At 45.8% G+C, this 21,888-nt stretch overlaps 1 protein-coding gene across 1 annotated transcript in view; it reads left to right on the top strand.

Moving 5' to 3' along the window:
- LOC144157052 (uncharacterized) overlaps positions 1–20,302 on the top strand; it is a 32,415-nt gene extending 12,113 nt beyond the window's left edge. Inside the window, exons 3-4 of the mRNA XM_077688404.1 lie at positions 18,791–18,958; positions 20,156–20,302. Coding sequence (XP_077544530.1) covers positions 18,791–18,958; positions 20,156–20,302 — 315 coding nt within the window. The remainder of the gene's footprint in view (positions 1–18,790; positions 18,959–20,155) is intronic.
- Positions 20,303–21,888: the final 1,586 nt, after the last annotated feature.

The following is a 21,888-nucleotide window of genomic DNA, read 5'->3' as shown; positions in this document are numbered from 1 at the left end:
GACTACCAGAATAAGGTCAAAGAAGAAAGTACCCCCGTCTCCCTGCTTTTTCCTATGCCATATGGATAATTCAACCCCCCCCCCCCAGTCGTGATCGGCCCCCGAAAAGGGGCCGCACAGAAGTTTCCTTTCCATCCCTTCCAACAATCCACATTCCGAAACCTGAAAACTATCCTGGATTCTTGGTTATCGAGGCAGTTGACAAAACAAACCCTGTTTCTTCCATGTCCGTATTCTTGATCACTAAGTTCCTGGAAGGCATCCTCGGAAAATCGTTCGATGCTAAGAAACTCCGTACCGGTGAAGTCCTAGTCAATGTCAAGACGCAACAACAAGCCACTAACCTCCTGCCGCAAACCTGCATGGCAGATCTGGCCATCAGAGTCTCTCCCCATCGTAGCCTCAACAGCTCTCAGGGTGTGATTTCCGAGACCGATTTGTTGAATGAGACCGAAGCTGATGTGTTAGAAGGCCTGAAAGATCAGGGTGTAACTGCAGTGAGGCGTATCACCATCAGACGAGACAAGCAGGAAATCCCCACAAAGCATATAATCTTGACTTTCAACCGCTCCACGCTTCCTGAATCTATTAAGGCAGGCTTCATCTCGTGCTCCGTCCGAGCGTACATCCAGAATCCGCGTCGCTGCTACAAGTGCCAGCGGTTCGGGCATGGTAACAACTCGTGCCGGGTCCAGCCAACCTGCGCTAAATGTGCCCAACACCATCTCACTGATGACTGTTCATCCAACCAATTGCTCTGTGCCAATTGCCAAGGACCTCACGCTGCATATTCGTGAACCTGCGAGCGGTTCAAGCTTGAGAGAAAATAATAAACATCAAGGTCACGGAAGACATCACCTTCCCAGAGGCGCGAAAAAGGTTCGCCTCTTTCCCCCTGGGGAGGTACGCCGACGCAGCTCACCGGGGGGCGGAGCGGCGTCTGGTTTCGGCGGGGACCCAGTACCGCGAGTCGGACTTGGTCCCGCCCCCGCCCCCCCCTCCCCTGGCTTGCCTCTGGCAGCCGAACCTGCCTCCGCACCGCTCGCTGAGCCAGAAGCGGTTGTGGTGGCAACCTCTTCCGTCGGGACCGGTGCCGTTCCCGTCCCTGCCTCCCCATCCTCCAGTGCGTTGGAGGGTGCCATGGACACCACGGGCTCCGCACCGGCTCCCACCGCCACCGCACCGCCCGTGCCACTTCTGGTGCCTCCGATACCTGCGGCGGTGGCGGGTCAAACGAAGGGCCCTCGAAGGGGGGCCAAGTCCGGGGGGCTCGGTTCGACGGGTACACCCAAGACATCGGACGACGAGATGGACGTCGTGCCATTCTTGCCTGCAGCGCAGCGCAAGGATCGGCCTCCGACGTCCAAGCCTACAGAAAGGCCCAGAAAGCCCAATCCCAGAGTCAGAGCCCCGAAAGACGATACATAAACATACACACTCCAGTAGCTCTCACACTAAATAATGGGAAGAGAAAACAGTTCAATGGAACTGCAGAAGCCTTCTGAATAATCTTGACGACGTGCATGAGATTCTGCATGCCAATCAGCCCAGTTTATTGTGTGTCCAGGAAACACATCTGAATTCCAAGCACACAAATTGCTTAAATAGTTACCTGGTATACAGAAAGGACAGGGATGGCTGCACGCACTCTTCTGGTGGTGTGGCCGTAATTGCCCGGAAATGCTTAGCCTGCCACCCTGTCACTCTGAACACTGTCCTTGTGGCTGTAGCAATTCGAACAATAATATTTAATAGGTTGATAACGGTATTCTCCATATACATTCCTCCTGATGTTTCACTTTCGAGCTCTGACTTCGAGGCACTGGTTGACCAGCTGCCCTAACCGTACATCCTTACAGGCGACCTTAATGCTCACAACTCTCTTTGGGGCTCTACTGGCACGGATGCCCGAGGTCGCCTGATAGAGAAATTCCTTACATCTTCAGGAACATGCCTTTTCAACAATAAACAGCCTACATACCATAGCATAGGACACAACACATACTCATATCTTGACCTGGCGATTGGCTCCGCAGTTCTCTTTTCTCTTCTCGAGTGGGGTGTGGGCACTGACCCATACGGTAGTGACCACTTCCCCACCTCACTAACGTATATAGGTAAAGGCCCACGCAGTCCATCTTCCCAAAACAGGTTCAATGAAGCAAGAGCTAACTGAAATACATTTACAGCGACATCTAAACTACACCACACATCCATAGGACACCTACAGGTTGAAGAAGCTACCCAACTGCTCACCGCGCACATCCTCGACGCCGCCGAAAGGTCCATTCCCCACGCCTCTGGTGCCCCGCGCAACCAGCGGAGGCCGTGGTGGAATGAGGACTGTAGGCGGGCGCGAGAGGCCCAGAACAAGGCGTGGGGTATCCTTCGTCGGTACCCCACGTCGGGAAACCTCCTCTTGTTCAAACGGGCCAAGGCGTTAGGAAAACGTGTGTGTCGTGAGGCAAAACGAGAGAGTTGGCGTACATTCATAACATCAATAAACTCCTACACAGACACACGGAAAGTATGGACGAGAATACGTAAACTCAAAGGACAACAAACACACAGCCTGCCTCTGGTCAGCACAACAGGGGACACACTCGAAGACCAGGCTGACACACTCGCACAACACTTCCAACACGTTTCTAGTTCAGCACACTACACAAACACTTTCATGAAACACAAATGGCCGAAAAGAAGCCTATACTAGAGAACAATAGGTCAACATCTTCTTATAACTCAGAGTTTTCACTGCATGAGCTGAGGGCTGCTTTGAGCACGTGTAAACCCTCAGCTCCAGGCCCAGACAACATCACATACACAATGATACAACAGCTGCACGCAGACACTCTTCTAACACTCTCACACCTATATAACAAGATTTGGCTTTCGGGGCACATTCCAAACTCTTGGAAGGAGGCTATAGTTGTAGCTTTCCTGAAGGAGGGAAAGGACCCGTTGTCCCCCTCAAGTTACCGTCCTATTGCCCTGACGAGCTGCCTGTGCAAGCTCTTCGAGAAGATGATAAATCGGAGGCTCGTGTACTTCTTTGAGTACAACGGTCTTCTCGAGAGCTGCCAGGCAGGCTTCAGGGCGGGGCGATCCACGAATGATCAACTCGTAGCTCTTGAATCTTATATTAAGGATGCCTTCGTGGATAAACAGTATTGTGTAACTATGTTTTTCGACCTCGAGAAGGCCTACGACACCGCTTGGCGCCACGGGATCCTCAGTGACCTGAAGTCTTTCGGTGTTTCAGGTAACATGTTGAACGCTCTTGTCAGTTACTTGTCAGACAGAACGTTCCGAGTAAGAGTCGGTGGTGCACTCTCAAAGGTTCACGTGCAAGAAAATGGCCTGCCACAAGGTGGCGTGTTGAGCTGCACTCTCTTCATAGTAAAAATGAACTCTCTAGGTAAGGCACTGCCACCTACAATCTCTTATTCCATGTATGTAGATGAAGTCCAGATATCCTATAAATCATGCAATATGTCAATCTGTGAACGTCAAGTCCAGCTTGGTGTAAAGAAACTTGCCAGCTGGGCAGACAAGAATGGTTTTAAAATTAATCCCGGAAAGAGCTCTTGTGTTGTATTCTCCAGGAAGCGTGGGGTCCACCCGGACCCAGACATCACTCTTGCGAATGTGCCAATTCCTGTGAACAAGGAGCACAAATTTTTAGGCATTTTATTCGATGAAAAACTTACGTTCATTCCTCATATAAAACAGCTCAAATGCAAATGCCTAAAAACAATGAGTATTCTTAAGGTTCTCTCACATCAATCTTATGGGGCCGACAAACAACTCCTGCTGCGCCTGTAGACAGCGTTGGTGGGGTCTCGGCTCGACTACGGCAGTGTCGTGTATGGGTCGGCGACAAAGACCGCACTGAGAATGCTCGACCCAGTGCTGCATCTTGGCCTTCGCCTCTCATGCGGCGCTTTCCGCACTATCCCTGTCGAAAGCCTTTATGTCGAGTGCGACAAGTGGTGTCTAGTGCATCAGCGGGAGTATGTTGACCTGCTATATGCATCTAAGATTGTGTCCCTTACCAACCATCCTTTTAATCCCATCATGAACAATACATCAAACTTGCAACTCTTTTTAAACAGGCCATCCATTTCCTTACCTTTCTCTCTCAGAGTTAGGGAGGAGGCTTCTGCACTCACGGTCCCTCTTTCAGACACGCACAAGACACCCATCCATAATTTAATTCCACCATGGCATCTACATCCTATATCATGCGACCTATCATTCACATTAGTAGAAAAAAATAGGGTACCCAGGAGTGCAATTCTGCAGCACTTCCTGTTCCTGCAGGACAAGTACAGGTGCGCAGAATTCTATAGCGACGCGTCGAAAATTGGTTTTACTGTATCTTGTGCAGCGCACGGACCAAATTTTACCGTTACTAAAACAATTAATTTTCATAGCAGTATTTACACGGCAGAAGCCTATGGCATTTTACTCGTTTCAAACCACATCCTCGAACATAAAATTCCAAAGTACATCGTCTACACAGATTCTCTAAGCGTTGTACAGGCTCTGTCATCAGGAAAAACATCTAAAAACTATGGGATCAATGCTCTTTTCAAGGTACTAATGACTGCATATGCCTCAAATCTTCAAATAACTATATGCTGGGTACCAGGTCACTGTGGGATCCCTGGCAATGAGACTGCTGATCAAATGACTGGTGCTGCTGCTCTCATGACCACAGTTGACATAACAACAGTACCTTACACCGACCTGAAGACACACATCAGACGACAGCTTTGTAACACATGGCAATTACGCTGGAGTCAACAAACAGACAACAAACTACACGTAATAAAACCACAACTGGGACGCTACATAATTGACTCACACAACAGATACACTGAAGTCGCCCTGGCTAGGCTGCGGATAGGCCACACACATGTTACGCACTCCCACCTGCTCACTGGAACATCGGGACCCACGTGTAGCAGGTGTGGAAAGGGCCTATCCGTAGTCCACATACTAATCACATGCAAGGCACTTGACACAACACGACACAAACATTTCCCTGAATTATACAGACGACACATTCCTTTACACCCATCATACTTTTTAGCCGATGAACCAATGTTTTCTAGTCAACGTGTTTTTTTGTTTTTAGCTGAGGTAAACTTCCTGCAGCTCTTGTCATATCACGTGTAATCACCCTGGCCCTATACACCAGCCATCTCCATTGTCTTTTGTTTTTCATCACCTTTACTTTTAGTTACATGTTTTAGTACTTACGGTCTGATGCAAACTCAAGAACTTCTTCTTTGGCGCTCTTTGCCCGTAGTCGGCCTTGCGCCAATAAAGCCCAACCATCATCATCATATTTGTAGTTGGCCCTCAACGTGTAAGTATTAGTTAATTGCATCGGCGCCTTTGTGACTGCATTGCAACGCTACTTGTGATACATTCAAGCAGTGCTCAGAGATCTGTCTCAGTTTGGCGGGTGGATTTGTGACGACGGCGAACGGTACCGATGTTTGTTGTCCCGCGAAGGTTTGCGTCGTCTCAAGTGTGCATTCGTGTTACCTGCCCAGGGAGTGGCGTTTTCTCCGCGCATGTGCCAGCTTGACGCGGTGGGCAAATCGGCTGCCTACGAAAGTTGTGTCAACGCCTCCTAAAAATGTGTCATTGGCATTGGAGGCAAGTGAGACATAAAAAAAGAAATGAAGAAAAAAAAACAACTTAAAATGGCCACTTTCGAGCGTTTCGATCATACTGATGTCTGGCCTTTATCATCCTCGTTGCACTGTCATTTTCGGCGCCAAGGAGTAACCTAGTGGTCCTGTTGCCTGGCCTGTTTCCTAACTAATCTGAAAAGTGATCGCTTCGTGGTTGTTGGGATCTGAAATGTTAGTTTTTGTGTCGTGTTTTTTATCAGGCGATATGCACCATCTAGCCCAACAGCATATATTACTGAAATGTGACATTAGTGCAAAATTTGTAAGATAATGGGAGCGGTTTTGCTGAAAACTTTTTTTTAATGTGTGGTGCAACCCTTTCATGTATGTTGCAGGGTGTTGCAACATATAAACTGTAGACTGCAACACCCTGTTTATTTCTTATTAGAGGGCAGTATTATAACTGTAGATCATTGCGTAAAAACAGACTTTTTGATAGCTCTGCAGGATGGGACCCTAGACAAGCGCCCTTCCCCTCTCCTCTCAAAACTGTACCTGCGAGTTAATCCGCAAATATGCGCATGAGCACTACACTGAATGCTGTTTGTACTGATTAGCGTCCTCTATTATCACTCCTTTTACTTTTGCTGTATCTAAAGATACTGGGACGTACCCGCAAACTTTCTTAGCGATACGGCGGACGTATCGGCAATTTTTTTTTAATTTGTGTTGGCGCACTAGACTGCTCTTGACCCCTTCGATTATCAACCACTAATTGTTTGCCACCGTAGCGAGCTGATCCAGGAGCTTTAAGCCACTTGAAACATCGGCCTGGTCATAATTGTTCTTATGCCACGTGATCATCTTGTACAGTTCGATGCTTTCCATACAGTTTTCTCCAGACAGAACACCAACTGTCCGTAAAGTTCTGTCTTGGGGAAACGCAACTGATGGTGGGAGCAGTCTTTCTTGCTTTTACTTTCTTTCGGCACACTGACAAGCCATAATCACTGCTAATTATTATCAATACTAATAATTACAGTTGAACCTCATTATAACAAAGTATTTTCTTGGCAGTAAATTAGTTTTTTGTACCCGATAAGCGTTGTAATGGTAGAGGTAAAACTTGGCTCTAATGAATCGGTAATCTGGCTAGTGCAAAAATCCCAGCTACAAAAACGCATTGTTCTAGGCTTTGAACTTACTGTAAACGAGTTAATACTTAGCTGTCTCCTTGTGGCATTTCGAACTAAATAGGCCCAAACATGAGAACGTGAAATTACAACAGGGCAAAGATCATTTGGCAGAACAGGCCTGCATTATTATTTATTTGAAGAAGGACGTGATCTTTGTACAGTGGCTTTTCATAGCACCGAACAGGATAAAGGTTTCCGCAGTGACCACGCACAAAAGGGCCTTTTCTACTTCTACAGTTTTGGGCGTCAGGAGGTTTTTCTTCATTACAGCCGATATCGCGTGCAGCTCTTGCAGTTCCACTTTTCGGCACTGAAATGATGCGTGATCAACCAAAGTTTGTATTTAGTGCGTTATAGCCGATAATTTGCTATATCAGTGTTCATTATAATGAGGTTCAACTGTAAAAATGATTGGACAAACTCTAGCTCAGTCCAAACGGAATTCCAAACTGCTACCCTATACCCGCTTCACAACATGCAGCAACAGCAGTTTTTCTTGATATTCACTCAAACTGCCAAAATGCGCCTCCTCACTGACTAGCCAGAGTCCCTGTTAATTATTGATTACTGTTATTATTGATGATTGGACTAACTCTGGCTTAATTCGGGTGGAACTCCAATCTGCTACCCCAAGCCCATTTCACAATACAAAGCAAGAGCTGTCTGCCATGATTTTACCCAACTGGCCAAACCGCTTCCATTTACTGACTAGCCTGGGCCACTGTTATTAATAAAAACAGATGGTTGGACGTAACTCTTGCGATGGCTACGTCAGCCTTAGCTTCAGTGAGCAATAGCGGTTTGGCCAGTTGTGTAAAAATTAATACCGACTGCTCTCACTACGTGAATTGTTAAGCGGGCATTAAGTATAGCTATTACAAAACGCTATCCACGGGCATACACAGACTAAAGGAAAACTTGTGAAGATTCGAATCCATCCGAGTTCAACCTAGTGCTCCAAACTACCTTTAAAAAATTTTGCGTGCAGCTGTCCCGCTCATGGCAGTCCTTTCAACAGTGATTACTCTGTAGTTATTTAGCAAAATGTTAATTTTTTGCGCAGCTAATATTGGGGGGGGGGACTTGCTTTGTGCACAGTTTCAAGTCTCGCACGTTGCGCGACTAGGTTCCTGAGCCATGGAAACTGTCCCATAGAAATGCATGGGGAGTAAGATTTGACAGTGAATTACACAAAAAATATTCAGAATCCTGGAAAATTCTTTAGTGTTTTCATCTTCACGTTGACTTTTTGATTTATGCCAAATATCACTTTCTTGAAGTGGTTTTGCTAAGTTCCTGAGAGGTCAGAATTTTGAGCGAGAAAGCTGGGTGTGCCTGACGTTTCCTTAAGACATTTTGCGGGCATGCCTGCTGTACCTTTAGAAAGTGTTTAATTTTCTGCCTCTTCCACCTACCGACACAACGATCAACTTGCCAGAGCTTTTCCATCCATTAAATGCTCTTGTTGTTGCCCTGCATGCATGCACATTTTAGGTGAAAGATCGGTGTTTCTGACCCTGTTGCTTGGACAGCTTTTAAGTGGTTTAGCTGAACATTTTGCATATGGGTGCTCATATTTTTTCCTTTACATATTTTCGTTTTCTTGTGTAAGGCATATATATATATAAATTCATTAGGCTGCTGTTCTTCGCCATGGTTGAATTTTCTTCACATGCAGGCTGTCCCTCTCGACGTTTGCTTCAGCGAAGGTACGAGGGCCATCGTTGTGGCTGGTTTTATGAAAAACAGCTAATTCGGCACCCTCAATTGATTAATTCACAAGAAGCTACGGAGTGTTTAAAAAATTTCTTTGAGGTGAGATTTTTCAACAGAGATGGAACTTCGTCCTTGGGGCATTCCTTCCTCTCAACCGTGCATGCTGAAAAAACGTGGTGTGCGTTATAAACAACTGGAGGGACCGCACAGTTTCTCAGAAGAGGCATCACTTTCTCATTGCACCATGGTGACCATCACTTTAGCTGGGACTTTAGAGATAAAGGGCAGCTATATATTTCTAGGGGCAAACTTCATACAGACAGGGTTAAGGGTCCTGTGATTCCCCGAGATAAGGGTCCTCTGATCTTTGAGCGGGTAATAGGAGAGATTTTTTCAATTGGTGCATTTATGTTAAGCAGCTATCTGCCTCTGACTGGGGCCGAACTGACACCAGATTCTCTAAAATAATCGTCGTCATTTTGGAGTGATGCGGTATTGGGGCACAAATACATGTGTGCCTTGGTTGGAAGTCCCGCAGAGGAGTGGAAGTAGAAATCGCACAGTGCTTCTTGCTACTGTGCACGTCTACTCGACCTTAAACCGACAGGCAGAACAATGCACCCTCATTCTCTTGCTCCTCCACAGGATTCCCTAACAAAGGAAAACGGGCACATTAATGCCACATTGCATAAACATTACAGCCATAATTTTAGAGAATTAAGCCCTGATGTCTGGTGTTTCATTGCTGTGCCCCATAAATGTGAAAGCACTGCTTGACTCGGTAGCCTGAAATCCGGAATCGCAACAGAGAAATGGTGGGCAAAATGGATGAAAGCCTGGTCACACACACAATGCACCCATGATCTTTCACAGATCTCCAAATACTATATTGTACATAGGCTCGTACCGTCAGGCTCAATTGTTATAACCAATAATAAGAATAAGTGTAAATAATAAGCGGTTTATTTTACCATACAACATATAGCGAAGTTGATAGTGCCGTGACTTTATTGTTATGTCCAATGATGTTATGAGTGGGTTGGACTGTATATATAATGTGGGTTGTTTTTATTGCTTCGAAATAATCTTTGGCTGCTACAACTCCCTTACTTTTTCTCTCCAAAACCGACTTATTGCTGCTCCCAAACAGTTCAAAATGACTGGGGCTAACCACATCACTTCCAGTGGGTTGCAGTTGCTTTGAGGCCTCTGGACAGCTTGGAAGGCACCCCAGAGCTTGCGACGTGTGGGTAAACCTCCGAGCCAATGCGGGCTCCAGTTTATCCCTGCCTGCCAGCCAGTTCGCATGGCATCTGCAGGCAGCGTGGTGTGCTGGTAGGCCATCCATTCAGCAATGGGACTTGGAGCACTTTTTCCTACTTTCCATACTGCCGCCTTCAGCTGCAGTAGCCTCTGGTCCAGCTTGACATTGATGACGTGGCACAGTGGACTAGATTCTGGAACAGCTCTACCCCCCTCGCCAGCTCCACCATGGCAAGGCACTTGCAGAACTGGACCCCGTAGGCGACATGGTGGTGTGTGGAACGCAGGGCTGGTTTCCTGGGTGGTGTAATGTGCAGTTGTTAATAAAGTTCTCACGAACGCGAAGTCTCAACTGCAGAAACTGGCAACACTGTGGATGAATTCTCTGAGGTGCTGCTCTGTAACCAACATGGGCTGGGCCTTATGCAATTTGCCCACAGTGAGGCAGCACATGTGACCTTACCCTCGTTGTAGCTATCTTCCAGCTGTCACTAGAAGCAGTTATAAGGAATAACTTTTAAAGAAGTCATGAAAGTTAACTGCGAGCCTCACTCGTTGTGGCCAATGCTGTGCTTCTCGGCACCAAAGGTGATTTTATGCTCAGTAAACAGTTCTACACTCTAAACTTTTTTTCCTCCCATATACTCCATAGAGGTTCTTTTTCGCCTGTCCTCTAGTGGTCCTCCTTGTAGGAGTTTTTTTACTACATGGAACAGGGAGGTTTTGTTTACCTCCTCAAAACAGGGAGTTAGGTTATAGAAAGGAGGTATTTAGGTAGTGTTAAGAAATGTTCGGGAGAATTTAAGGAGGTCAAAATGGAGTATTCTTTACTTCCTGAAGGGCGTTTTTAAGTGATGTTTATGGTATTTTTAGGCGGTTGAATAGGAGCCTATTATGGCTCCCTTTGGAAGTACTTATGTTAGTTTAGGGGCGTTTTCAGGAGGTTCAAGGGAAGCATTTACTTCGTTTGAATGGAGTTTGACGAAAGCTTGGGGAGTTTTGTAGGCCTTCCGAAAGGAGGTTTTCAAGGCCACAAGGGAGAATTTCTAGTTCCCTGCGGGAGTACTGATTTCACACGGTTTTCTCGATTTCAGGTTTATTTCAAACGAACTATCGCAGACAAGTTTACATGGTACATGGTGTACACAAGGAGGTTCCGAAATAAATACTTATGGCGACCTCATATTAGAAATCACAAATGGTACATTGCTAAATAACACGCCAGTTAGGAATTGAAGACAGCAATACGATGCTAGTTGAACAAAACGTAGAAACAATATTACTACAAGAACTGGAAATACGCGAAAAACAAAGATAGGCACAAACACAACCGCATGGTAAGTGAAATCATTATAGAATACTAGAGGATCGAGAACGCGTCAGTACTTATCAGAACTTATCAGTACGCATCAGCGCTCAGTGCACAGTGAAAAAAATGGCTGCAGTGGTTTACAACAACAAAAAAAATTCAGTAGGTGGTGAAATGAGCGAGAGCTGTCTGCTAGTTGAACAAATTGTAGAAACAATAATAATACAAGAACTGGAAATACTTGAAAAACAGATAGGCACAAACACAACCGCATGGTAAATGAAATCATTATATAATACTAGAGGATCGAGAACCCGTCAGTATTTATCAGAACTTATCAGTACACATCAGTACTAAGTACACAAAGTGAAGAAAAAATGGTTGCAGTGGTTTACAACAACAAAACAATTTTTCAATTTGTCGTGAAATAAGCGAGAGCTGTGCAACGATTTGATATTGAAAGGTAACAAGCATTTTGTAGGTGGTAAAGGCACAAGAGATAAATGATGTAGGAGACAGACTGCAGTGAGATGGCTATGGATAAATGAGTAATATAAAGAACGAAAAATAGGCTGCGGAAAATACCAGTGCGTTTTGATAAAGACACAAATGCGCCAAGAAAAGTGACCGAGTCTGACGGGTTAATTGCAATGCTATAGAACAGAATGGGTGGTATCGCGACAGCTTCTGTAGAGTGAGAACAAAAAGCCATGAAATTCGTGTTTTTCGGATAATTTTAGTTGATTCATTTTGCACCAGTTGCCAATATTATTTAGATAATTGTTTCAAGTTAAATTAGTTTGTTAATATAATTGCTTCACTGAAAGATAGCTGTATTATGAGCATACAGAACGGCCCATCAAATATCCCGTTTTCAGTAAAAAAAAGAAAAAAGAAAAAGTCAGAAATATAATACGGAATTCTTTTTGACTACTACCCAATGATTACAGGATTGAAAACAAATATTAGTGAGCGATATTGATGCGATAAAAGTTAATTAGTTCTAAATCCTTCACACGTGGTTTGGCGCAGGCAAGGTCCAAAAAGCCATGTTCCACAAACGTTAGAGCTCTGTGTGCCTTCTTGGGATATTGAATGTTGAAAATCAAGAACGATGCAAACAGACTACACAGTCCTCCCAGTAAAGATGATGCAGTCAAGACACGCTGGCCATCGATGTGGAGGCTAACTTCCCCGTTCACGGAATGCAGGCAGGGAGTCAGAGGAACATCTGCCTGAAAAAGCAAAAAAGAAAAAAAAAATGCCCCACGCGTAAAATTCAAAACAGACACTATGGTTAAATGAACTTAATTCGGTACAGTAATAAAAGTGTAAGGCCAGGTTCCCTGCGAATTCCAGTACCTAAATTAGGAATGCAAAAGCTTCATAAAACCAAGTGCCAGTACATCAACCGTCGTGGATTTTGCAGCAATAAAAAAGATATTACTTCCGCACAATATACTCGAGCACAACTTTAAATGACAGTGAAGATAAAATGCATGTCTCTGTAGGTTGATAGATTAGTTTTTGTTTTTGACTGAAAAACACTTTGGTATTGCATGATTTTGTTAACTGCTGTTTCTTGCTTTAAGATGCCAGCTTGCATCTATTTAAGTGAGTGGGCACACAGTTAAAGATGCAAACCCTTACACTGCCTCTCCCCTACCATGGTGGCTCACTTTCATAGAAAAAGTGGAGCTTTTGCGAGCTGGACGGCTGTTGCAAGCCGTGGCAACACTCACTTCTGCTGGAGGGGCCAACTTGGTTTCCGCATGCAGCCTTGCCTTGTACAGCACAGCCTATCCTGCCTTAAGATCTATGAATTCATTCAACTCGATCATGTATCAGGATCTGCAGAAGAAAATCGTGTCAGCAAATAATGAATTCATGCCGGACAGGCACCCACTGTTTCAGTTATACTTGCAGATACCTCCACCTATTTCCCTCCTGGTGTTACATCCAAAGCTAATTTGTTACGGCTTGTGTCATCAAGTATGGTCATTTGTCATAACACAGCTAGTCATACAGGAAAGTCCTTCACTGGGTCAGAAAACACTTTCTTTTTTTACAGTAGTAATAAACTAGGCGACTCAGTCATCCGTATTCTGACACCTTAATATTCTGTGTCACCAAGCTGACAAGCGTGATTGGTGCATAAGGTCATTTCTAGCCGCAACCGTTACTACAGCCTTGTTAGCTAACGTAAACCTCGTTCATGGCACCAAATTACTTGTGATTGCATGGTAACAAAAAAAAAACAGCTGAAATGGAAACGCTATTCTCGCAAACTTACCAACGCTGCATTCCACACACACCTGCCTTAGTTAATTTACCGTGATTGTAGAAGTTTCCGTCACGTAAAACCACAGTGCACTTTTTGGAGCTGCAAGCCCCGTGTCAAAATCGGGTGTCAGATGAATCGAGTAATTTTTGTGTATGGTCTTACTATTGATTATGACAAATTTATTACCAACAAAAGAAGAGTGTGTGCATTGTTCTTCTAAAAAAATGATATCCTTTTTTTATGCCCGGCAGACTTGTGTCATGCTACGGCAAACTCGGTTCTCTTCCATAAGGGCATGAATTTGTGTTTTTAATTACGTGGCCTTAGCTGGCGACTGACGGTCCCCGATTGTATACAGACCCCTCATTATCATCCGAAAGGGAATAAAAACATTTCGGTTTCGAACCACGTCGCCGTCGTGGTTCACTATATGCATTTAATCGTTCGATAGGCTCATAGCATCTTCTACGCATGTCACCGTTTCCTTAATAGGGTAGGCTGTTAAATGTGAAGAGTCGACTCAAGCGAGGAAACAACTCCACCGAATCTACAGGGCACAGTTTTCGAAGGGGATGGCCGTCTGATCTGCGGCTTTCGCCGACTAGAGCGCTAAGAATGAGTCAGAGCCTTGAACGAAAACAACACAAAGACTTATATTTGGACAGGCAAGCCATCAGGAGCGTTAACAAATAGATATTACAAAGTAGAGCAGTTAACTAAAAAGAACACGAGCAGTTCGATGCATATGAGAGACAGAGTCCCACAATATTCACCGACTGGGCCCGACGATGCACCGCTGTCGGAGGCGATTCGGCTACCTGAGTAACCGTCACGTTGCTTTGAAACGACGCCGCGCGCGACAAACGATTTCATATCGAATGCCCTCTTACAAACCGGCCTACAAAAGAATGCGAATGCATACCCCAAAAGCCACAAACAAGTAAAATAAAACGAGTGTGCGCTTTTTTCTTTGCAAGTCCCACAATATTCACCGACCGGGCCCGACGATGCACCGCTGTCGGAGGCGATTCGGCTACCTGAGTAACCGTCACGTTGCTTTGAAACGACGCCGCGCGCGACAAACGATTTCATATCGAATGCCCTGTTACAAACCGGCCTACAAAAGAATGCGAATGCATACCCCAAAAGCCACAAACAAGTACAATAAAACGAGTGTGCGCTTTTTTTTTTGCCCGTGCGTGTACGTGCTGTGTGCGGCACGGGTACTTCGCAGTTAACCCTATCCAAACGTTTGACAAACGCATCGACTGATGAAAGAGCACTTACCAGCGAGCTGTCCACAGCTGTCGCCGTATCCAAATGTTGTTAGCGGCCGTTCGTCGTGTGACAGGGGCACATAAAAATCTTTTCACCAAATGGCACTACTAGTCCTTCTCAAATAAGAAAAAATGATGGCCCAAGGCGAGGCGCTTGAAGCTCCGGCCGCACCAAGTCACCGGCCGCGCTGCATTGATAAGCACGGAGGCTGTTTACATCCGGGCAGCAAGTCGTGCCGCCAGGGCAAGTTGAGTCGCTGCAGTCGGGTGCGTTGGCGCGCTGGCACGAGAATTTAAATTGTCTATATATGCGCAAGCAAGCGAAGCAGATGAACATTGCAATTGTTTGCAACGGCGAGAACTGTCTCTTTGTTAGCAGCAGAGTTTGACAACACCTACCGTCAAAATAAACAGATTGAAACAACACGGCCGCGCTGTCTGCTTGTGATCGCGCTGGCTGAAGCATCTATACGGGTATACGTACGGTATCGGTTTTGTAGCTGCATGCAACTGTCGCGTCCTGCTTTCTCGTTCTAATTAGCATTAGTCCACAGTTGAAGTGCTGACACACGGAAACAACACAAGACTAACATGGCGACCGCCCGCTTGAGATGATTACCCCAGATGGGGAGTTTATTGTGGACGTGGTTGTTTACAAGGGACCGAACGCCATCTCACAAATGGTGTTATGTGGTTCTAAATCCTCCCTTTTGCTACACGGATGGGGAGCGGTACTACCATGGAGGTTCGTCCACTTGTTTAGACCATGCGTAGGGAGTACATTTTTTGCTATAAGTACTTTTCAGGGCACATTACTTGATTAAAACTCCATTTCCGGCTAGTTTGCGTTTACAGTGTAGTACCAAGAGCTCTTCAGAACTTTGGAAAAAACCTGTTTGGCATATGTAACAAAAATGGTGTCAAACATGAGGAATGATGGTGGCGGCATTGTCTCTACAAAAAAAAGAGCTTTTTTGCAATACTTCGGGCAGCAACGTCTGCTTAACACCTCGAATTTGTCTCCGAGAGTGAGTCCGGCTTTCTCTGTGACTGCACAATGGCTTCAGACAATGACAAGAACGACAGTGATCGTGACGATGCACTGGGTAATGCTTGTAACTATGCATAAGTAATGCTAACCTACTGCTCCCTTTTTGTTCGGTGTCCGGCAGGCATTGAGGCAGAGCTGCCCTTCATAGCAGTTTTTTCTTCACAGTTTTTAAGTTAATTCCAAGCTGAAACCCATCTTTTCAAACCATAATGCAAAAAAAATTACGATTAGAGAAACTTTTGAGAATTGAATGTTTTTTTAGAAACAATGTGGAGGTGCAAGGTGCAAACTTGGGAATGGGGAATAGAAAAGTAATTGGGCTATATACCTAAAAGCATGTAACGATAGAAAGGTGAAGCCTTCTGAGATTTCAGTGCACCCATTGTGGTTAAGGAGATGGTAAGGCTTGGAAGAGTTCGGGTGATGCAGTTGTCCCTAGTTGACAAGGTAGTGACAGTGCCGTACAGCTAGTCAACGTCGTCAAGGAAGAATCATGAATATGAAGTTTGAGCAAGTGCCAAATCTTCACTGGTTTGATAGACACGTGGTAGTTGGGTCAACTGCTAGTGACAGGTGTAGACATTGGGTAGGACACCGCAATGAGATATGGCTGCTGGTACCCTATGCCACTGCCCTTCCATGGTGTCGCCTAGGAGACACGTGGAAGGTTGTGCGACCGGCAGCATCCGGTACAACACTGGGGCCTAACGTCGTAACTACACTGGATTTGTTGCAGCACTTCCTGCCTCACCACCTCATCACAAATGTGCATGTAGCACAAAAAATGCGCTGTAGTGCAGTATTGCATAAAAATTCTGCGCCAGGCACTTGCAATACATGAAAATTAGATAAGAACACTAGAGAAACCAAACTTAACTGTGTGCCTGCCCCTCTCAATTTCAAATATTTCAACAAAGATGGAGAAATAAAATGCACGTCGCGAACCTGTTTGCTCTCTGCTGCTAAAGACAATATACCATTTATTGTCCGTGTAGTTAATAATGGTTACACTAAAATGTGTGCAGGTCCGCTCCCCCTTGCTGGTTGACAAGTTCCCCTATCCTTCTGTAGATATCCACAAATCTAATGGTCCTGTGCATAAATACATTAGCTCCAGTTGGTTCTACCATATTGAACGCAATGAGGTGACAGCGGTGCTTCCTTGGCGAAAACAACCTGCCAAATTCTAACCTCTATTACAAAAATATTTCCTATCAACACAATACATATTTGGATTCAGCAGGCTGACACCAAAACGACAAAAGTTTGATACAACTATCACATTCCAAAGTTTCTTCTATTAATCCTACCTAACTGTGGCTTTAAAACGTTGAGGAGTTCATGTTCTGCAAAAATTTCCTCCCCGCATTTCGTGTCTGAAAGATATGGTAAACAAAACACTCAGAGAATGTAAAATTAATATGTACCACTGCTTTTCCTCACCACAGTATCTTGCACGTTCCTGCTTTACTCACTTAAAGTATCAAGCGCTCTATTTCTAGAAATATGCATATTTGAATGAGCAGCACAACCGCTGAACACGATGGTTCTCAGAGAACTGCTCATCGGTCGCATATGATAGAGCCCAGAAAAAAACCCCCCCGCATCTTCCCACGGGGGGAACTCGAGTAAATGCGTCGCAGAGTGGTGGGGGTATCGCGTAAATGTTGCGTAATTGGGTATGGTTTGGGAATGCCTAATTGTTATTTCGTCTTTATTATTGTTATTTATTGAATGGAGGAGAAGCGAAGGCAAGGAGTGTAAAGTTAAAGTCTGTCTTTATTGCTTGGTACCGTCAAGCAAAGCGTCAAGTCAAGCGAAAGCGAAGCAAAGACGCCCTTGACTGAATTCCGAATGCGCGCTCCGCCGCTTATATACACACCGCCCGCATTCGAGGGAGAGGAGTACGGGGGAGAGACGCGCATGCGCACACTTCCGTACACAAGCGCGCTAACTTCCCACGCACCCACCCCGCCGTTATCACGTGTACACGCCCTGCCGCCGTTACTGTTGAGCACGACGCAGCGCATGGGTAGCTACGACGCATGCGCGCACAGACGCGCTCCCCCCGCACCGCCGCAGCTGTTGTTGAGAGCGACGGAGCGCACGGGGTACACGCACTCCTCCCGCACCGCCGCACCTGTTGTTGAGAGCGAGGAGGGTACGGGAGAGAGACGCGCACCTGCGCCTCGACGCTACGCGCATACGCAGTGAGCGTGTGGACGGCGCCGACAACATCGACGAGTGACATCGCGAGCCTAAGAAATGCTCCGCATTTAAAACTACAGGGGTAGAAATTTTCTCAGTGGAGCAACATGACAATGCCTACCGGAATTACAAAATAGAAAAATTAAACGGCGGAAATAAGTCAGCTTCAAAACTGAACTCACCGAAACACAATTCAAGCATTTAACCAAGAACAATGACTCGACGTGTGGCTCCGCGGATCCAACATGATTATTAACGTGTTTATCAAATTTATTGCTGCAGCTAACAAACTATTGAGCTACTTACTAACACAGATTAGCCAACAGCTATGCGTGCAGCTTGACAATGCTAAGCTTGAGGTATGCCAACAGAGACCAGTCATTCGAAAGGGACAGCGCACGCCGCGCTGGTCGCGAAGCAGGCGTGCGAACAATTTTTTTTTATTTTTTGTTGGCACGCGGCGTGCGAACTAAAAATAAAAATTGTTCCCACGGGGCGTGGTTCGAGTTATGTCATTATGCGGAGTTCTAGTTGGCGACAGCCAACTCAAATTCATGTGCAGGTTGCGGCTGCGTTTGTTGCCGTTTGTGGAAACCGCACATTTAGCTTCGGTGGCCACACCGCACCCCGGCTGTCCGAAGCAGTGTCGCGCTTGCGTTGCCCGCCTGCAGATTTCGCCGTTCTCTATGTCTAAGGGAACGATCTAGACAGGACCGGCGCAGATCCGCAGCAGATATGTGACAACATCAAGGTGTGTACAGAGGAAACACTCGCACTATTTTGTTTGTGTGTGAAGGCGGGATGGACATCAAATGTCGCCCTATTTGTGTTGTAGGCCCTGGTGACCCAGCTTCAGCGCGAGGTGGCCCCTGCCATGTACGTCTTCACCGTGTTGCCTCGTTGCTTCCAGTCGGCAAGCGCGAGTTCCACTCGTCGCTTGCTGAACAGGAAGCTAACGGCCACCCTGAAGCGTATGCGGGACGTCTCCATACTGAACGCCGAGGTAACAATGGACGAGCTCGTATAGGCCTACGTGTATGGTTTTGTACTCTAGTGGCTACGTATAACTATATTTCTAACGTGGCCTTAAAAAATTAGAAATTGTACACAACTTTAGCCAGTTTTGCGTGGAAGTATGTGTATAGAAGGTACCATTCTGTTGTAAAAACATATTGACCGACCACGTGCTTCGCCTGCGACGTCGCTGTGTTCTCGAAATGCATGTTATCAAACTTGCCGTACCCCCTAGCGTTTGCACTGAAGTACGTTTATAGAGTCGGAAATAGGAGCTGAAGTCCCACTTTGTATATAAAACTTTGGAGAAGTCCGCCTTACAAAATTAGTAATGGCAGAGTGCCACTAAATGTTTGCTACATGGTTTAATACCCCGGCTACATTAGGGTCCGAATGTCATTTGAACGAAATGGGGTGCTTCGAATGTCATTCAGCCTCCGCCGTGCTACACTACAATTTCGATGGTATTTGAAAGATTTCGCAATTGCTCGCCGTGCTGTAGGGGCACTGTTGTCGCCCCGCTCCGTTTTCGTACAATAATACAACGATCAAATTTAGGAGCAGTCTAAGGCAGTGAAATGATGTCAAATTAGAAGAGGCACCAGTTTTTACTCTAATATGGCGGCTGTCTCGCGTAGTTTTTTTTTTCGACTGACCCACTGGTTTTGAGAGTATTAAAATTAAATATGTTTGTTTCATATTTTAAGTAAATCAGCAGTGAACAAAATTCCACGAACAAAAATAGTTTGTTTGTTTTACGTACGGAAGTATTATATCTTTTATTGCCGATCGAAGACGCTGCGTGCGAGTGCTAGAAATGGCATTTGAAATCCCAAATGCCTCTTTTGGTGCTTATTTGGCTTGAATGTCATTTGAGCCGAATGGAATTTCAAAACCTAGTGTAGCAGGGGCATAAAAAGAACTTATTTATTGCAGAGAGTCGCACTAAATGTTTGCATACATTTTTTAAAAAGAACTTAGTAGTGAGCCGATGCCTTCTTCGCAAGTCCTGTTGTTACCAAACACCAAATATCTGTACTGTGAAGTGTGCTTGCATTTGCCCTGACAGTCTGCTTGCTTTGTTATTGAATTTGTGCGCAACACCGTTTCCTGAACGCAACCAAACAGCCGAAGCGGTCCCTGTTTGCCGCGTGGCATCGATGAGATGTCCGCGATCCTTGTGAAGGCGCTGGCCAGGCGGTACGGGCGGGGCATTCTCTCGCCAGAACGAGCTGCACCTGCTGGTGCCAAGTACACCTTCTCCCGCTGTGTCCGCTGTGGAGCCAAGGGCCACGAGAGGAACCACTGCCTGCAGTACTGCTCGCCGTCCTGAGGTGCAACGAGGCACCACCGAAGACGATTGGCTTGTTGAAACAGCCCTTTTCAGGGCCACATATTTGCCTGCCATGCGGGATTCACTGCAGCCAACCCTTGTCACCCCGTAACCTGCTCTCTCTAGATTTCGTCAGCATAAAACCCTACTTGGTGAATAGGTGGTGGAGAAAACTACTTGCACAGTCATTGCAGTACACGCAGCTAACCGTGTGCATAAACACGCAGCCATGATTTGTGTTCGCCCTAGGCCGAGACGTTGCACTTTCTTTTTATATGCTCCTAATTTCGAAATTCTCGACTTGCATGTACACCTTCTCCCAAACACGAATCAGAAATGGTTTGTTCCGTCCAGTTGAAGCCTCAGCGCCACCCGCCGCGGTGGCTCAGTGGCTAAGGCGTTGCGCTGCTGAGTACAAGGTCGCGGGTTCGATTCCCGGCCGCGGCGGCTGCTTTTCTGATGGAGGCCAAAAGCAAAACCGCCCGTGTGTGCGAGATTTCGGCGCACGTTAAAGATCCCTAGGTGGTCAAACTTAATACGGAGCCCTCCAATACGGCGCGCCTCATCGCCTGCGTTGCGTGGGCGCGTTAAACCCTACGATCAAACAAGCCTCAGCTTTTGCTCTATCCTAGGGAAATTTGTTGCTAATAGACATGCCGCATTGTTTCTTTCGGCAACCACTGATTTGCACAGAAGATGCCACACTTGCTTCCATTTACTCAATGCTGCATGGCTGTGTCTGCTTAACACATCATTTCTGCTTGCATGCAAATACTAATATACTGTTAAGCATCAGCTAACCTGAACCAAAGTAATCATGGCTAGCAATTTTGCAAGGAGTCCTCTAAAATCAGGATTCAAGAATAGCAGAGCAGATGTTTGTTCGAGACATGCACGCTTCGTTGCACGACATCCTCATTATTAGCTTTAAGATAGCTCTCTACTTGCTGCTGTTCTGCATCAGAGCTTTAGGGCAGTTTACATTGGCATGCTGTAAGCTTTACAGTGCATCTCGGAAAGCTCACGCATTCTGCAATTAAATGTAGTTGCTGCAGTGTTTTTGAACCCCTGTCATAATTATAGGCTTTGCTGCTGATTTGGCACAAATACTTCGTTGGCCAATTTTACTTGGGTGTGCTTGCTGCATGAATATTGTCTGTACTGTACTCTTGCCGCTGCAGAGAAAGGAATAGATTCAGATGACAAAGCATACATTTGAAGTCTGTGGGAGGGGCCTTTGTGGTGCAGTGGACAGTAGGAGGCTGATTATGCACAAATATTAGTCATCGTGACTCAAAATGGCCATGGCAAGCAACCTGAACCAAGCCATTTTGCTAAGAGACTTTATTGTGTTACCTGTTCATGTGCGCTGCATTCTACCATTTAGGATACCGCAAAGTTAGGGGGCTACTATGTAAGCTCCTTTTGCTTGAAAACAAGCGCCTTGATCTCTGATGTCTTGAGGTTTGTTGCCTTTTACGGGGTATTATGATGGTTCTCGAAACACTTGCAAACCACTGCATTGCACACACCCTTGATAAGCATAAAAGCTTCTTTCTGAATAAATAAAATTAATGTTGTGGAGC

This window comes from Haemaphysalis longicornis, unplaced genomic scaffold (assembly GCF_048455015.1).
Source record: "Haemaphysalis longicornis isolate Haplotype H1 unplaced genomic scaffold, Haemaphysalis longicornis Haplotype H1 scaffold_1, whole genome shotgun sequence".
NCBI lineage: Eukaryota > Metazoa > Arthropoda > Arachnida > Ixodida > Ixodidae > Haemaphysalis > Haemaphysalis longicornis.
This window is presented reverse-complemented; position numbering and strand designations above follow the sequence as displayed.